The sequence below is a fragment of the Ictidomys tridecemlineatus genome, chromosome 1 (assembly GCF_052094955.1).
Source record: "Ictidomys tridecemlineatus isolate mIctTri1 chromosome 1, mIctTri1.hap1, whole genome shotgun sequence".
NCBI lineage: Eukaryota > Metazoa > Chordata > Mammalia > Rodentia > Sciuridae > Ictidomys > Ictidomys tridecemlineatus.
The window spans coordinates 145,222,545-145,241,884 of NC_135477.1; the positions used below are offsets into that span (position 1 = coordinate 145,222,545).

The 19,340-nt window shown below is 40.6% G+C and overlaps 1 protein-coding gene across 2 annotated transcripts in view; it reads left to right on the top strand.

The window, feature by feature from the left end:
* The first annotated feature begins 17,382 nt into the window (after positions 1–17,382).
* Trim36 (tripartite motif containing 36) overlaps positions 17,383–19,340 on the top strand; it is a 37,205-nt gene continuing 35,247 nt past the window's right edge. Inside the window, exon 1 of one of the 2 annotated variants that reach the window (XM_078048830.1) lies at positions 17,383–17,726. In XM_078048830.1, the coding sequence (XP_077904956.1) occupies positions 17,700–17,726 (27 nt within the window). In that variant the 5' untranslated portion in view covers positions 17,383–17,699. The remainder of the gene's footprint in view (positions 17,727–19,340) is intronic. The other variant, XM_005339482.4, reaches the window with a different exon arrangement.

Sequence of the window (19,340 nt, forward strand, 5' to 3'; positions counted from 1 at the left end):
TTCCCAAATATTTCTCCTTCCTATAATGAAAGAAAAGTCCCCAAGTCCTACCAAATACTCGGTTTAATCAATGAATCATTAGCCTGTATTGGTGGTGGTCTTAATTTTCACTTAATGGCAAGATGAACCATGTGCCCTTTGTTGGGGAGCTCTGCCACAAGAAGGAATTTTTAAAAGTATGTCTCGGAAGTAAAATAGAAAAAATAGTCATGCTTAATAATGTTTGCTCCAGCTAATGAATTCCATATTTAATAAGTAGACAGTAGCCAATCTTTTACTAATCAATACTTCCTAATATATCCCATCTCCTTACTTAATGCCCACTAAAAGTATTACTAGATCTGAATCTGAGATATGGTAAATTATCCCTCTTCCCTCCTCTCCATAGCATCCTTCCACCAACACTTACAAAGCAAACAATATTCTAAAATAAATAAAGAACAACCATAAGTGGGCTCCTAAAATCAGCCCATCTGTCTGATTCCCAGCACTTGTAGGTAACTTCCTTTATCTCTGGTTTAGAACTCGCAAAGCAACAATGCCAAAATACTTCAGAATGATTTTTTTAAAAAATGATGCTTATCTATTAAGCAGCAGAAGTAAGAAGTAGACCAAGTAAGACTGTAGACCTTTGTTCCAGGAAGATGACTGAAGTTCTGCTGGAAGATTCTTCAGTCTTGTGGAGTGAACTTTTGTGGCAGTAACACAACCAGGCCTGATGAGAAAAGCAGATCAAAGAAACTAAAAGTGGAGTCTGTGGTTCAATTATTTATGATGATGCTGTAACTGTATTGATCAGAGGCAGTTTTCTCTCTTGCCTTCCAGAAGCTGTCTACCCAGAGAATTGTGCCCCAGTCTGCAAATGCAGGTGGTAGCAGAGAGGTGTGAGTAGCTAACCAGGGCCTTAGTTACAAGAAGACGGGTTACCCAATATAGTTCTACCATATCTAATGACAAACAAACTGAAGATCTCTCCACATATCTCATTTCCTAAGAAAGAAATGGTATATCATTTCACCTTGTACCCTGCAGGAAAAAAAGGTTCTGCCCTACCTGCCAAGATCATATTACCTCAGCATCAAAAAGCTCAATACAAAATAGAAGCTTTCAAAACACAACATGGGGGCTGGGGTTGTGGCTCAGTGGTAGAGTGCTTGCCTGGCATGCATAGGCACTGGGTTTGATCCTCAGCACTGCGTAAAAATAAAAATATTGTGTCCACCCAAAACTAAAAAAAGAAAAGCCCACAGCTTGATATTAAAAGGACAGTAAGATTTTGCAAATTTTATTTATTATATTCCCTGCTGAACCTCTACTGCCAGGCACACAGTAGGTGGTCAGCCATGTTTAATTAACTATTTATTTAATGAACTATAAAGAAATGTTGTTGGAATATTGAGATTTTAGGCACTAAAGGCCTAAATCCTTGTCTCACAGCTTGTCTTAGGAGGCCACTGGCTTAGCTACAAGTAAACCAAACTGGTCTTGATGGTACAATGAAAAAAGAAATTCAAAATTTTTCTTGAAATTATGACATAAATAATTTTTTATCCAGAAAAAAGGCATATTTTCTATTATGAATCTTTACATATTACAAGACAAAGGATAGCTGTCCTAGCCTTCCTCCTAGGCAAAGTCCTACTTGCCAGAGGAATAACTTACTCCTGCAGGCTGAGGATGAATATAGGATAAGTGTACACAGTTTCCACTTTGCCATTTCAGAAACCTCTAAGGCAGGGATTGATCCTTTGCATTGATACAAACAGTCCCAAGGAATTTGCTATCCTCTTTGAGCCAAAGATTGGGATAAACCTCTGAAGAAAGGGAAGTATTAGAAGATCCACTGTCCTTTTCATCTCAAGGGAAGAGGGTTTTGAAAACTTTGTTCTTAATGCTACTGAGGTGATTAGCATTCCATTATTCTATTTGGAAGGTGAGGTTGAGGGGAGTTCCTGTTCTGAAATAGAAGAAAAAAAAAATGTTGGTAGCTGACCAAACAGATTTATTCCAATAGGGAATTCTAAGAATTTACCCCAAATGATTTTTGGAAAACCACCTAGGGAAAGGCATATTGTGACATATTTCTATTATAGACAACTTTGGCTAATGTACTGCCTTTCTTCCTAATAAAAAGCACCTTATGGAGTTAAATAAACAACTACATTATAGAAAGAGGAAAACATAGGTGTTCCTGGTGTTCTGATAGAATTTAAATTGAGTTAAGAGTCCAAGAAATAATCAGTTTCCAACAAAAGCCTATAATGGCATAAATTTAGGATCTTGAATCAAGATGACCGTCAAAGTTCATGCTAATATCTCTGCCTCTCCCACCAAAATTTCAACAATTGATGGATATTTAATTTTTAAATCCATAGCAGTACTAGAAATGCAAATGGAAACACTGGTTGGGACATAAATTTTACAAGGAATCCCTAAAATATGTGAGGCAGATGAAATAATATCAACAGATATTAATATATAAAAATAATATGTAATAATATATAAAAATAATAGATATAAATTAATATATTTTAGGTGGATATTAATAATACCCACCTAAAAGTGGTGGTGCTGACTCAGAAAGGGTACAGACAGAAAACAGCAAGAGCCCTGGGCTGCCAGAAAGTGGTCTCTAGACATTGAAGCAAAAATGCTCCGTCCATCAGATTGAGGAATGTGTTATAGAATTAAAAACCAAGAAGGATATAAACCATGTGAAATTACCACTGGAAAAATTATCAATATAACACATTCTGTTTTTAGATTAAAAATGGAAACCATACAATCATGTAAATAGATGTTCCAAAAAGACATTTGATAAAATTCAGTATAATAAAAGTTTCGTTCACATACTAGGCTTACAAAGAAACTTCCTAGCCCCCAAAATTAAATGAATATATATTTAAATATATATTTTTTTAAAATGGTATACAATTTTACCCTATGTTCAGCAAAGAACCGTTTCCATTAAAGTCAGAAATAAAACAAAAATGGCTACTATGGCTTCTGCTATCCAACATTATATCAGAAGTTCTAGCAAGTAAAATATGGCAAAACATGTCTTCAAATATTGGCAAAGAGGAGGAAAAAATGGTCTATATGTAAATTCAGATTATATAATTGTCTTTTTTAAGAATTTCCAGTAGAATCAACTAAAAACCACTAGAAATAGTAAGATTCAAACAAGAGGACCACAAACCAGATCAGCAGACAAAATCCAGAGCTTTTCTAACCACTAGCACTTTCCATAAAGCTACATACTCAAAAAAATATCCTAGTAAGTTGTAAATACTAATACTTAAGACCTTCCCTAAGGGTTATTATTATAACAGATGACCTGAATAAAAAGATATACAATGCTATGTTATTGGATAACAAGACACCACAGAGCAAACATCTATCTTCTTTTGTTTAAATCTATAAGTCTAAGATATTTAATTAATTAATATCTCCCTTTCAGAAAAAAGTTTGCTGATTCCCACACTATACCATTAAAAGTCTCAGTGTTTTAAAAAATATTGAAATCATCCAAAAGATGGTCTTTGTTTAAATGACTGGGTTAAAAATCAACACAAAAAATATAAGAAATCTAAAGAATCTGGAAAAATTTGGAAATTAAACAATGCACTTGTAAATAATCCATGTGTCAAAGGAAAGATCACAAAGAAAAACTAGAAAATATTTCTAACTGAATAAAAACAAAAACAAAACCTATGAAAGTTTATGGAATATAGCTTAGCTACATTCATATTACAATATGTAATAATAGAGAATGAATGCTTTTACCCCAAGTTTTCGAATAAGGCAAGGATCTTGCCACATTCACTCAATATTGTACTAGATGTTCTAACCAGAGCAATAAGGCAAGGAAAATAAATTAAAAGCACCCAGATTAGCAAGGAAAAAACTTAATTTTTCTTTAATCACAGATGATATAATAATCTACATATTATTTACTCCCAATAATATTTAAAAGAATAAAATAACTAGCAATACATAAATAAAAGAAGTGTAATATCTGAACACTAAAAGCTATAGGTCATTGCCGAAAGACAGTAAATAAAATCTCAATAAATGGAGATATTCCAATATTTAAAATCAGATTATGAGATTGCATAACTCCACAATTTAATTATAAACACAAAACCATACACTTTCAACTGATTAACTTTATGATAGTAAATTATATACCTCAGTGAAACTGTTAAAGAACAGAGAAATATCTTTTAGCTTTTATAAAAATATTTTTATTAGTGCATTGTAGTTATACATTATAGTAGAGTTCATTTTGGCATAATCATACGTGAATGGAATATAGTTCGCTCCATTTCGGTCTCTTGTACTTCCTTGTTCTCTCCTATACTTCCGAAGCTCCTCCATTTTCTTGTCCCTCCTCCCTTTTCCTCAAGCCCCTTCCTCTACTCCACAGGTTTTCCCTCTATTTTTGTGGCATCTACCTCCCTCTTTTTCCCTCTTTGCTCTATCTTCTGCATTTGAAAGAGAACATTTGACCCTGGACTTTCTGAGTCTGGCTTATTTTACTCAACATGGTAGTTCCACTCATTTACCAGGAAATGCCATTATTTCATTCTTCTTTAAGGCTATATTTACTACATTTTCTTTATATATTCATCTGTTTATGGGCATCTTGGCTAGCTTCATAACTTGGCTATTGTGAATTATGCAGTTATAAACATTAATGTTATTGTATAACTACAGTACGCTGATGTTAGCTCTTTTGAATAGATATCAAGGAATGGGATAGCTGGGTCATATGGTAATTCCATTCCTAGTCTCTTGAGGAGTCTCCTTATTGCTTTCCAAAATGGTTGTACTAACGTTCGTTTCCACCAACAATACATGACTGTATTTCCCCCCCACATCCTTGCCAGCATTTATTATTATTTGTATTCTTGGTGATTGCCATTGTATCTAGAGTGAGATAAAATCTTGATGTAGTTTCAACTTGCATTTCTATGATTGACAAGGATATTGAACATTTTTCATATGTATTTTAGCCATTAAATAATTTTTATAGGTACTAGAATGTATTTATATTTTGAAATAAAAACTGCAGTAAGTGTGAGGGTTTATGAAAACTAAAATGTTTTAAGATTTCTTGTTTTAATCTCTTTAAAAAGCTAAACATTGATCATCATAGATTTTAACTTTAAAATCTTCATAATACAATTTCTTCATTTGATGAAATTTTCTTCATTTGATGGAAATTGTCAAGTAGCAGATTTTCCACAGCAAGGAACCCTTTAATATTTTGGTCTGCTCAGTGTGAAAAATTCACACATCACATAATCCCTCTATTACATATCTTCCTCTTAAGTGGGAAGTTCCCTGTTAAGCAGCATCTGTCATGTTAATTTCATTGTTTCTGAGGAATATGAATTTACTTTGGGTGAAATAAAATAATCTATATGATATTAATTTTTGTTCTTAGAAGAAAGTGAAATTAAAAAGCAACTTTTATTGAATAGCTATTGACTGACCCTATGTCTTTGAAATCCATGCAAAGAATTTCAGGATAGATTTCAATGTGGTCTTCATTTTGTATGCCTGTCTTTATTTTTTGGTACCAGGGATTGAACCCAGGGGGGATTAACCACTGAGTCACATCCCCAGTCCTTTTTATATTTTATTTAGAAACAGGGTCTCACTAAATTTCTTAGAGCCTCGCTAAGTTGCTTAGGCTAGCTTTGAACTTATGATCTTCCTGCCTTAGCCTCCTGATTTTTGCTGGGATTACAGGTATAAGCCACTATGCCCAGCTACCTATCATCTTTGAAAAATCTCTAATGCTGTATGACAAGACACCACCTGGTATCTGGGTAAATGCTCAGGACCAAACCTGTAACTTCTGGACACTGGCATAGACAATTTTATTGGCAATTTTCTGACACTGCAGCAACTGATTCTAAAACTTTCTTGGCCTGGTGGAAGAATTTAGGCAACTGAAAAGGATACTTTGCTGGAGTATTTCCTAGAAGCAAGTGATTAAGTAGACGGTCCTTTTGTAATAGCATCTTCTTCAGAAAGGAGAGTGGCAGCTAGTGCTGCCAGGTGGCAAAGGGAACTTCAAATCAGATATCTTAGCATTAAGAGCAGGAAGTGGTTAGGACTAGTCAAAACCAGTCATTTTACAGAAGAGAACACTGAAACTTACAAAGTTGAATGAACTTCACCCAAGGTGCAGCAGAAACTAAAAGTTTCCTATCCAATGTCTATATCTCCTTCTTCCTCACTAACCTAATCGTTGATGTTTCAGAGTGGCAATATTCCCAGAGTACAATAATTACCCTTGCAGCCTTCCTTGCAGCCAGGGGTAGATGTATGACCCAGTTCTTATATTGAGGAGATGTAAGATAAGGTTGGATGTGGTTTGGGGGAAGTTTTTTAAGGGGAAACACTTGACCTGTGTGTCCTTGTGTCTCTCCTTTCCTCCTGCATGTAACGTAGGCATAAGAATAGCTGCTCAGATCTAACACAGTGTCTTTAATGATGTGTGAGAATTCATTCTGGGTGTGAAAAACCTTTGCTTTTTGAGCAATACCTCTTTCTGATAACCCATCAAGTATTGCTAATATTGGAAAGAAATCCATTTCATGGATGCTACAGATTGTTTATGTTTATGTTTTCCTTATGGAAGCAAGAGCACAAAATTTGAGAAGGACAAGAAAGATCTAAGCTCTAGTCCAAGAAACATTGCAATTGTGTCTTACCTTCCACAGGGCCCTAATTGTGAACATCCAGCACACTAACTGTTGTTGCTTGCTCTAAGAGGCTGTCAGCTCACAGAGGGGAGTAGCACTCTGAAGATGCAAAGTTCTGGTAGAGCATTTGAGCAACATTAATGGAGCATTAAGTAGAAGGGTACTAAAGGGGTGAGGGGGTAGGAGGGGAGGAGAGGAAAAAATATCTGGGCCAGAGAGGGGAAATTTAAAAATTACCAAAAGAAGAAGCAAAACAAACAAAACCTATGATTTATTGAGCCTAGAAAACTCACAGGTGCCTGTAAAATAGGTCGTTTCCACACACTACCTTGCTTTCTGATGCCCAGCCCAGGGCAAACTCTGCCAACCTGCTTAAGAAAAGTGGTTTCACTCTTGTAGTAAATCTTGCTCTTGTCTAATCTAATTATCGCTGGCAGTTTTTTTTTCCTTTTAATTAAAACTCAAGCCCTTATCCTTTTCTCCTTTTCAAGAAAGATAAGAGACTGCCCAGAGCAGAGTAATAGACTAGGGTTACTGTGTTTAGCCTTTTCTTTTCAGGAGAGGCAAAGATTGGCAGGTATGGTCTAAGAGGATATTTCAGCTGTAGTCATCTAGGGAAGCTGCTATTATAAACAGAAGTATAAAATATAAGAAACTGCTTTTTAACTTAATCAACAAAATGATTAGAAAAGTGAGTGGACAGTAACTGAAGGTGAGAGCGTCTAGGAGCTTTGCAGTCATGATTTGTGTGTGTGTGTGTGTGTGTGTGTGTGTGTGTGTGTGGCTATTGTCAAGAGAAAGTCGAGTATCAAGAGGATATGGAGATACTATCGACCTTACACACTTAGAGTGTTTAAAAAAAATACAGTCCTTGTATTTGTTCTCATCTCAGAAGCCCTGGGCTTGGTCTTTGTTACCTATTGGATTTCAGGAAGGTTGACTTGAGATGCGGTGTTGCCATTTCCTGAGCTTTTTTTTTTTTTTTTTCCGGAGCCAGCAGCCAGTTCCTTTGTTGTGTCTCCTCTGCCATTCATTTTTCTCTGCCCTCGCACCTCCAGACAGTGTGATGGAGATGTTTCCTGATCTTTTCGCTGGGAGCCCAGGACCATCAGCTTCTCTGGCATTCGATAAAGGACCGCTTTTAAAAGCCAGTGAATGTCTGGGGCTGGGTGCGCGCCACGCCGGGAGCCGACCCGCTTTGTGAGCGCGTTTGTTTGTCTCCACCGCGGTAGGACCGCTGGCGCTAGGCGCGGGCCGCGACCCCCAGGAGGCGGGGCCTCTGCGCGTCCGGCTCCGCCTGGAGAGGGTTTCGTAGTCGTCGCCGCCCTCATTTGTTCGGTTAGATCGCGCTGCCCCGACGCTTCACCTACAGCCTAGTACACCGGACGAGGCAGCCCTGGAGTCCGCTATAGCCTACATCCCACCCGACCCCTCTTCGGACTCTCGTCCTCCGCTTCTTCACTTTTCCTCATTAAAAGCATACTGGAGGAGCGCTTGGCAAAATTCAAAGTAAAAACAGAGAAAGAAGAGGGAAGAGAAAAAATTCGATGAACCCGTTTTGGTTCTCCAGAGTTTGTGAAGGGTCGTAACCATGTCGGAGTCGGGGGAGATAAGTGAATTTGGCTACATCATGGAATTGCTAGCCAAAGGCAAGGTGAGTGCTCGGGGGGCGCGCGGTGTCACGCCACGGGTCCCTACTCTGGGTACTACCCGGCCTGTAGCCTGATCCGTTTCAGCGTCTGGGGAGGACGGGGGCTAGATCCCATGGTTCGCGCCCACAGCCCGGGCGTCCCAGCTGCTGCAGAATGCAAAGTAGCAGCCTTTTCATTAGTGAGAGGCGTCTCTGAAATGAGCTGTGGGATACTTTAGAGCGCGTTAGGAACCAGCTGGGCGATCGCCCACTGTGCGAAGATATGGGGACGATGACCACACGTTGGTCAAGGGGACTCTCCCTTATGCACCCAGGGCTGCCCAAGCGAGGTGAGTTCGAGTGGGTGACCTAGCGGGTCCAGGCGCAGAGGCGGAGGGAGGGTCCGAATAGGCCGGGAAGGCGGGGTCGGGCTCAGCTCTCCGACTGTTGTTGTGGAGGATAAACAGCGGCCAGCAACACAGTTCTCCCTTCCTTGGCGTTTTCGGCGCTTTTCCCACGTCTTTAGGCACTGCCCCAGGCAGGGAACATTTCAAACCGCCTTCTTTAGTGGGGAGAAGGGATGCTGGAGGAACCAGATGTCAGCCCCGCACCTGTCCTGAAGCCTTTTGGGGCCCTGGCTGGCGCCGTGGGTGGCGCTCCACGACCACGCCCTCACCTCCGCCGGGAGGAGCCTGCCGTGGGGTAGAGAACCTTGCGAGAAACCCGGCTCCCGACAGTATGCGAAAAACTGCCCAGAGAGGCTTCTAAGTCGTTTGCACACTGTACGCGTCGGGAAATACCGAGGCAGCACCGCTCAGTACCCACCCGACTCCGGTGACAAGAAGGTGGTAAATGGCGTTTGCTGAGAGAGGATTCTGTAGCCCTGGTCTGAGCCCTTGAAACTTCAGTTCCACACCCTATCAACTCCAACAGCCATTACAGAGCAGGGAGTAGTTTTAGTTTTAGACCAGATAGTCCTGTGGGCTCTTAGCCTAAAGAGTCCCAGGTGAACCAACTCCTCCCCACTTCTATTCTTCAACAACTGAATACAATCATCTGAAAGGTGTCGGGGGAGTGCTTCAGGGCGCCGCTTCAATTTATAGACCGGGCAGAGTACAAATGGAGGATCCTTGTTCTACCTCTTTTCCATCCTGAATCTCAATCTGCGTGTGCATGGGAACACCCTGGCCCGTCACAAATAACCTTTTGACCATCTCCAGACCTAGAATGTATGGCAGCCCCCTCCTCCCTCTAGGGAATGGACCCAGGGGAAAGAAGTACAGAAGAAAGGGTTGGCTCCCAGCGAAGAGGAGCACAGCCAGAGGAAGGCCAGAACGTGACCCTCTGGAGAGCAGGATGCACAGACGAACCCTGGCTGCCCAGTTCTAAGTGCTGATGCCTGACAGGAACATCTGCTTGGGAGTCACGGGTTGGAGGATTTCTTTTTTTTTTTTTTTTTTTTAATCTCAGACAAACCACTCATGATGAGATGGGGAATAGGATGATAAATTGGTGAATTTAGGTTTGTGTTCAGGCAGTCTTCAAACGAAGCCAGAATTGTAGTAGTTGGTTAATTCCATATAATTGCATCCAACTAATCAATTGCATCCAAACCCAGAAATTCTGAGAGAATATTTCTGAGGAGGGCCTAGGGATGGGCATGTTGACAACACCCTGGGTGACTATGAAGCCGCTGAGCTTACCATAAACATTAAATGGAGAGGTAGGGTGAACCATTTATGAATCTTGAAACTTTAGAATAAATTGAGGTACACAAAAACAGAAACAGACCCCTCAGAATGGCAATGTGTTCATCACAATATGCTCTTTGTAATGAAAACACAAAATAACTTTCTAGTTTCCTGCACTGGATTCCTCTGCCTCTCACTCTTGACTAATTAGAGCTTCTCCAGGCTTTAGCAGTGAGCCTGTATGAACACTGTCGTCTGCCTTCCATAGGTGGAGAGGCCAGGTGTCCCTTGGACATCTTACAGGTTTTCCCAGTAAGAGCACTGGTGGGTTCAAGAGATGACTCCTAACCATCTCCATTTAAAAACCCCTATTTTGTGTATGATTATATAGACTTTGGACACCTAATATTAGCCATGAAATAACAAACCTTTAAGACGCACTTTATTTTCCTCTGGGGAGTTAGATTTCACTTTGTAGTTCAGGTTTCTAATGTAATGAATAATATGAAGCTGGTCTAATTATGAAAGTAAAAAGAGATCAGAGGCCTGTAGTCTGCCAATGTTCTCCTGAGTCTCTCAAAGTTGAGACCAGTGCCTGACATCAGCATAATTTCCTTTACTTTCCCTCCAGATGTTGTTTAATCCTCATAGGACTTCTCAAACTGTACATAAATTAATTTAAAATACACCTGGCTTTAAAATCTTAACAAAATTAATACATGCTTCTAGCAAAGTATCCTAACTTTTGAGAGGCTTTACAAGAGGAAACACTGGAGGTTCATTCCCACTTCCAATCCCCTGCCCAATGGCAGATATTTATGTGACTATTTCAAATAAATTAGTTTATCATGAATTCACTGATATGGGAGGTGAGCCTTTCCTCTTAGGGTAACCTAAAACCCACACACTAAACTTGATCAGCTGATTTTACTCTTATTGTGATATGCTTACTTTAATATTTAAAGTACATAGTAATCTCTATCATTGCAATCTTTCAGCTCATCAAACAATACTCTATAGGCACACAGTAGAAATACTTATTTTTCAAGAGTTTTAAAAATCAGCATAAATGCATTTCCTTGTATTTCACTATCAGTGAAACTTTTACCATTTCTGAAATCTGTTTCTTTTGCAACTCATCTCTTTGCACTAAAGAAGAGCTTTTCAAATCTGTGGTCAATATCCAAGATTACTCAGGCAGTATTTTCAAACTGCTTTGATCTCTTCAAAGATTTGCCTCATTAATTTTTTATCATCTTCATATACCTCTTCTCTTAGACTATCACGCATTATTTCAGATTCAAATAATGAAAATTTGATGATGAAGAATAAAGCAATTTAAGTTTAATATACCTCTTTATAATTCCAGTATTTATCATATTTATCTTTACATATAAATGTCCAAAAATACTTCTTGTATCCTATAGTTTAATAGTTACTGTTTGGACACATTCAAGGAGTAGAATAGTGTGAACAAAATTAAGGGGTTTTGGAAAGCTCACATTTAATTTTGTTAGAGAAAAACATGGTGAATTATTAACTTTGAACATCTTTGAGGCACATAAAGTTTAATAATTTTTATAAACACAATATTGACTCTAGAACAAGAAGACACTTATACTCTGAAAGAATTAGGTTTAGGATATTCGTAAATCCAGAATAATATAAAGTCTTAAACATCTCCTGGGACCAAAACAAAAATACCACCAAATGAGCTGTGTCAGAAGGCTGAGTAGATAGGCGCTCACACAACTGAAATTTAAACTGGGGTGATAATGGTAAGATTGTCTCCACTGTAAAGTATTCTCCAAAATATTTTTTTAATACGTTGGGATTGAGTGAAATGTGGAGGGTAGGGAAGAAGATTTAGAGTTTTGCAATATAATTTGAAAATAGCTAATTTCATGACTATCATAATTTTTCTCTTTTTAAACTACATTGTTCTAAAAAGTTTTGAGGAAAAAGGGATCTCCTAAACTACACTGTAAAAGAATGAGCCAGATATTTTGTGAAATTATAAATTACATATTTTATACATACCTATGGGCAATGCAATAAGGATGCTAGAGTAACATCCAGTTTTCATCCTGGGTGTTTGATATCTAGCCTTGCAATTGTGAGCATATTACTTAATCTCTGGGTAGAGGTGGGGAGGATTGGTGGTTGTTACCTGTACTCTCTGAAGAAAAGTATGCCTGTTTCCACAGGATTATTACAAAGATTAATGAATATGTTATATGACCTTCCTATTATTGTTATTGGCACATAATAGGCCCTTAGTAAATAAAGGTTGTTACCATTAGCTATTATGATAACAGTGTTATATCTTGAGATAACTTATATCCAAATTGCATGATCATTATTAGCAAGTGGAGGTAGAATTTCCAGATAAAATACAGAATATAAAGTAAAATTTGTATTTAATATCAACAACAAATAATTTTACTACTACAGATACGGTTCATGCAATTTCTGGGATATACTAAAAAATTTTATAACATCTGAAATTCTAGTTATACCATGTGCTTTGTTTTTATTTGCTGACTCTACAACTCTGAGGAGGGATGATAAGATTTGGCGAAAGGGGACCTTCCAGACAACCTTAAAATATTACCAATGTTGTTCATCTCAAGTTCATCAAGAGACCCCTTTGCCTACCAGTTATGCAGCAAGTACATACACTCTCGCGATTATCAGAAAAAAGTCTGCAAGAGCAGCATTGTTTCTTCCATTTTCCCAATTTCAAATCTGGTCTGGTGCTACTGTTTAGTAGCTAAATGCCTACTGGATTTTGTCTTAAATAAAAGCTTAAATGGTTAGAGAGATGACTTACAAAATGTCAGATATCAGTGATATGAAATAAAGAGTATGTAATTGTGTTAGCAGGAAGACCCTTAAGTGCTAAAGGGGTTACATTAAGAGACAGTCAATGTAAACCAGATTAATGAAGGAGGCTCTAGAATCGTAGCTTGAAAGATGAGTGGAATTTGGTCAGGCAGTGGAAATCTGAACTTCCTGGCTCTCTGGACTCCTCTCCCCTGATTTTGTTCCCATAGAAACACTTTATGACCGGTTAGTTGGCATGTCAGAGGTTTGGGTCAACAATTGATAGACAGTGCCATTCATTGTGCCTTCACCTCTAACTTCCTAATTCCCAGCAGTATGAACAGTCTGTGTGCCCACCTACTACAACCCTGTGATTTACTTAATTTCTATTTTCCTTATTTCCCTTAAGAATCACAAGGACAGCATTGCCCATATAGGAAGTCATCTGTAAATATCTAAGAGTCTATTGCCCTCTAGGCATGCAGAGAGGAGGCTCAAGTTGGGCAGGAGAAGCTCTCTTGATTTTATACCAGTGTTGTGGAATAACTAGGGATTCCTAACAGGGGCAAAGTGTAGGGGTATGTAGTCTTCTTACTTTGCTTCTCTTTCTTGCAGGTTATATTAACAGAACGGTACCCTGATTGTCTGATCTCAGACCAAACAATTCATATGGGAAGAGACTAGGTTAGTTTAGTGAGTAGTATATAGCCTACAAGGTAACAAGTATGTATTTTAAATAACTGAGCCTCTGTTTTACCAAAAACTAAGTGGTGTGTTTATGTTCTAGGCCTAGAGGCCTAGAGGGGCTTGTTGACTTTTTGGACTTCATGAAGAGGTAGATGTGAGACAGCTCACACCCCTGTGATGGAAGAGTGAATAAGTAACACCAACAAGTAAAAGACATCACAGTAAATTCAAAAGTTGAAAGTCTGTGGACTTGGTGAGTGATAGGAATGGGTTAGGCTACCTTCTCATGAATTTTGATCCAGATTTAAATTATAATCTATTGGGGTAAAAGGTGCTAGAATACTCCTAACTGGGAAGGGGTAGTTGCCAGGGGATAGCCATTTCTCTGTAAAAGCCTTTAAAATCTTCAACATCTACAGAAATCATGGTATTCCCAGCCATCTATCCTTTATCAGACTTATGTTATTGCAAGTTTACCATCCCTCCTAAAAACTCTGCCACCAACATACATCTATACACATACTATATATATCCCTCTCCTCCTTAAATTCTGAAACCAAGCTGCTTGTGGTCCAGCACTATAGCTAATTCTGCCTCTGCCTGATTGGAATCATAAGGACAGCATTGCCCATATAGGAAGTCATCTGTAAATATCTAAGAGTCTGTGGCCCTCTAGGCATGCAGAGGGGAGGCTCAGGTTGGGCAGGGGAATTAGGAGGATGAGAAAGAACAGAATCTGAAAAGAAACAGTATGATTTGAAGCCTGACTAGAGGTAGACAGGAAAAAAGAAAGGATGTTCACACACGCACACAGGATTTTAACTGAGGAACTGGGAAAGGTCTTGGTGCCTGTATGTGGGAAGCTAGATTGTATGGCAGTAGAGAGAGAAGTTGATGAAAGCATGGTAGACTGTCAAGCAGGATAGAAACCCTGAGGGAACTGGGAAGTGGAGGTTTTAAATGGTTGTTTTCATATTTGCTGTCATCTTACCAATATATTCCTTCACTTTTTTTTTTGGCTTTAAAAAGTATATAGATTAGCTGGGCTGGGTGGCTCAGTGGTAGAGCGCTTGCCTAGCATGTGTGAGGCACTGGGTTCAATCCTCGGCACTACATATAAATAAAATTTAAAAATTCATCAACAAATAATAAAAATATTTTAAAAACCTTTTTAAAAAGTATACAGATTAGGGACTGGGGCTGTAGCTCAATGGTAGAGCACTTTCCTTGCATGTGTGAGGTACTGGGTTTGATCCTTAACACTACATAAAAAAATATAAATACAACTACAACTAAAAATTTTTTTAAAAAAGTATATAGATTAAATACAAAGGATTTTTATATAAAATGTTTTAGAAGCTAGCCATGCACATATTAATGCAAATACAAAAGTAAGCCCTGCACTTCTGACTCCATTCCCTTACTTCTCTGCAATAATGTGAATATTTCTTGTGCTTTAGAGACACTTTTATTTTTATTTAGCTGCCCTGTACAAACATATATACCTGTCTGAATGTTTTTGTCAAGAGCAGGAGAATTCATATGACTTTTTATACAGAATTCATATGACTTTACATTTTTAAAACACTGTATTTTATGCATTCTTTATCATTGGTACATTCATTTTAACTCCTGTATAGTATTTCATGGTGTGGATACTGATTACTATAAGTCCCCAAAATAAGATCTTGTATGCATATTTATGGGTACACATGCAAGTATTACAATAGGAACATTCTTAGATAAGAATAACTTTTGTCAAAAGAGTTAAGTATTAACAATTTTTGCAAAATTTCCCTTCAAATAAGCTGTACTATCTAAACTATCATGAAAAGTTTGAAAGTGCCTAGTTCCCCACATTGTGGCAAGTTTTTTTTTTTTTTTAAAGTTGTTCATGGACCTTTATTTATAGGTGATCCTGAGAATTGAACCCAGTGCCTCACGCATGCTAGACAAGTGCACTTCCACTGAGCTACAACACCAGCCCTTGGCAAGTGTTTTAACATAATTTTTGGAACTTGTAAATTAGGTGAAAATGGTTCAGTGAAGTTTGATTTGCATAATGGAAGGCCTTTAAAATTTATTTCCACCAAGTATTGTCTATACAAGTTTATCTTTAGTTCATTACATGAAATCCTCTAATCTCTTTTACCTTTAAAATTAAATTAAAATTACCTTTTAATTTTTTAGACCCACAACACTATTCAGGTGTTCTGATGTGAAACTACAGCTGATGGGGATTTATTTAACCCAAGAGTCATATTAGAAAGTCTTATTTAACTGGTTGAGCCTTAAAAAAAAAAGTCTATGTAGGTATGTAGGTACTTGGCGTAGGGAATGATTTAGGTACCCAAATGACAAAGGCTTTTGCTGTTTTCCTCATTTCCTTGTTGAATAGGCCTCTTGAGAACCTGAGGGAAGGAAGAAGCCCTCTGGGGTCTAACACCTTCCGATATATATCTGAATCAGAATAACCCAGTCATTAAGTGGTCAGGCGCTTATCCTCTCTACCCGTCACCTGTAAACTGAGGATGTTCCATTAAAGATAATTGCAATAGCTCCTTGCTGTTCTCAATTCTACACTACTGCCGTCATTTAGCTGCAGGGTTGGAGAAGAGGCTACCGCTGCTGACTCAGCTGTGGGAAGACGGTAGAACTTGCGACAGCAGAGACGCTCCCAAAGAGGAAATTAAAGTGGGAAGGCATTTCAAAACCTAAATATGCATCTCTATAGATCTGTGGTCCCTTCACTCAGTTTAGGACTCTATGTGATACTGAAAGAGATAAGGGAAGCTGGAAAAGCAATGGTGTGATCTAGTAATACACTTTGCAAATAACCTAAGTTAACTGATTCTCCGTGCGAGCTGGAAACATGACAGAGGAAACGTGCCTGAATCTTGGCAGCTGAAATTAATTCCGCTAAGTCTCTCCGTGCATATGCAGCTCAGGACCCTCTGCTCTTGGTTCTCAGGGGAGAAAAACAAGGGGTGCTGCGGGGTTGTGGGCACTCCCTTGCCCCTATCTCTTCAACTCAATTCTTGGCCTGCACCCTGGAACGGAACTGCTACCCTGAGGGCCGGACCCTTGCCACTGGGCAGGAACGTGTGGTGCGTGAGGAGACCACGCCCAGGTGAGAAGCGGCAGGAAGCCGAAAGCAGTGTTCATTGATCACTAGGGGAACTTGAAGTTCCACCCAAAACCAATCAAGTAGCGAAAAGAGGGTTCGTAGACCTGCGGTGGGTGGGGGTTGCGGAATACTCAAGATGGGCCTTGCAGGTGGTGGTAGGAGTGAGAGGTAAATCGCTCTGGTCACCTCCGGAGCGCGGCTCCGCGGTGCCCTCGCCCCCTCCTCAGAGCTCAGAGCCAGGAGATGTTGCTCTTTCGTGGTGTCTCCAACCGCGCTTTGGGAAAGCCAGCAGGGAAAGCAAAAGGAAGCGCACAGGGGCCGCGCCAGGCGGGTGGCGAGGGATGCAGCTGGATGCATCCTGCTGCTGCAGCCCCGCAGGACTGCAATACCCGGACCCCGCCCTGGCCCCGCCCTCGGCTCCACCGCTCTCACTTCCGCCCCTCGCAGCTTCCTACCCCGGCAGGGGGCAAGGAGTCACGGCCTGGGTGGGAGTGAGGGGCTAAGGAGCCGGAGAGGTGAAGGCGGAGTGCGCCCGGACCCCACGCGGAGCCCCACTCACCGCAGGCCCGGACCCTCACACCTGCCCCGGCGCTCCCTAGGGCCTGCCGCCCCGCCCTCTTTGTGCGGAGGGCGCTGTTGCCTGGGCGACGGCCCCGCCCCCGGCCCCGCCCAGGCCCGGCCCCGGCCCCGCCCCCGAGGCGCCCCGCCCTGGTCTCCGCGCGGCGGTCGGCCCAGCTGCAGTCCGGGAGCCGCCGCCGCCGCCGGCAGTGGGGCGGGTTTCCCGGGGCCGTCGCTGGGAGCAAAGCTGAGTCTCCCGCGCCTGTGCTTTCGCCTGCCCGCCCCGGCTTGTTCCTCGCCTCGTCGGTCCGCTGGCCGGATCCGGCTGACCAGCTTGCCCTCCGGCTCCTAACCGAGGTACCACTGCCGCCGCGGGGACCCGCCCACCAGACCCTGCTCGGGGCCGCCAGCCAGCGTGTGGAGACTCTGCCGTTGATGACACCTGGCAGAAGGCTACCATGGAGGGGGATGCTTCAGACTCTCTGGTGAGTGAGGGCCCAGGGGCTGCCTCCTCTCGCCCTGGTGGCGGCGCGCGGGGACCCCGGGGCTTTTTCTGCCCTCCACCCTGAGCCGGGAGTGAGTCTCTCCTCCCGGAGCAGCCTGGGCTGTCGTGTGGTGGCTCCGCTTCCTCCTAGCCTGTCCCCACCAGGCACTGGTTTCGCCACCCCCGCCCTTGATTAAACACGCCGGGAGGGAAGGACTTGTCATCCCCTGGGCCCCGAGGAGGGCGCGGGTCGGTGATTGCCCACCTGAGCACCTCGGGGAATCCGACAGGGCTCTTTAATGGGATCCAAGCTGGAGAATTCGCTTTAGGGAGGCGGGTGCGTGACCCATCCTCCTTTGTCTGGGAGCGTCTTAGGGCTCCCGCGGACTCTGGCCAGGTGCTGCCGCAGTGAGCAAAGGCTGTTTGGCTTTGCCGGCTCGCGGGGTGGGGCCCTGGCAGCCGTCGAGGTACTAGAGTTTTTGTTTGGAGATTCGCATGTACACTTATTCCTAAGTTTTCCAATGAACCCCTTTGAAGAGCGAATGAGCCTCCACATTACATTTCTTTTTAGATCGTTTCTCCTTCAATAAACACAAAATGAACAATTAATTTTTCTTTTGTGTAAGAATTATTTTTTTGTGATTATAAAGCTAAATTCAAGACAGTGAATGCTTCATGTACAAGAAAAATGATTGTTTAGATCTTCTTCCAATGAGAGGTAAACCTTAATTAAGGGTATTGTTTTATACACAAATGGGGTGTCAAAATCAATTTTGGACGTTCAGTACAATATTTTCCTTTGAATTATTGTCGAACTCTTTGTGAAATGAGATAAACTGAATGTTCTGTATCTGGTGTGAATTGTAGGTGAGGTATCTCATTTCCAGATTTATTAAAATCCTGACATATGGGCCTTTATTAAATATTTTACTGATGCAGCAAGAGCACTACAATGAAAGTGATAAAAGCATTTGTCTCTAGTGTTAATATTAAAATTCTTTGACATTTTAAGGGAAATAGTTTAGCATATATTTTTGTTTAAGATAAATTATACTACATGCATATGTAGTATGTCAAAAGACACTCTACCATCATGTATATCTAAAAAGAACAAATAAAAAGAAGAAATGTTAAAAAGGATGGGTGTGTTAATTACATTTTAACTTCTGTGTATTTCTACTAGTTGAAATCATTGTAAGGTTAAGAGTTGAATGAGGTTGAGTCCTTTAATGTTGGACATCATTAAAATCGCAGAGATGCTGACTATAGATTCATAACATTTGAAATTCAGGTTACATGAGAAAACACATAGGCCAAGGAAGGGAAAGCAATATGAAGTCATTTAACTTTTTAGTTATAAGAATCTAAAATGTTTCTCATTTAAAATAAAGGAGGAGGCTGATTCATACTGGAATAGGGAGTGGGAACATGGGAGGAATAGACGAACTCTAGATAGGGCAGAGGTTGGATGGGAAGGGAGGGGGCATGGGATAATTAATGATGGTGGAATGTGATGATCATAACTATCCAAAATACATGTATGAACACACGAATTGGTATGAATATACTATGTATACAACCAGAGATATGAAAAAATGTGCTGTATATATAATAA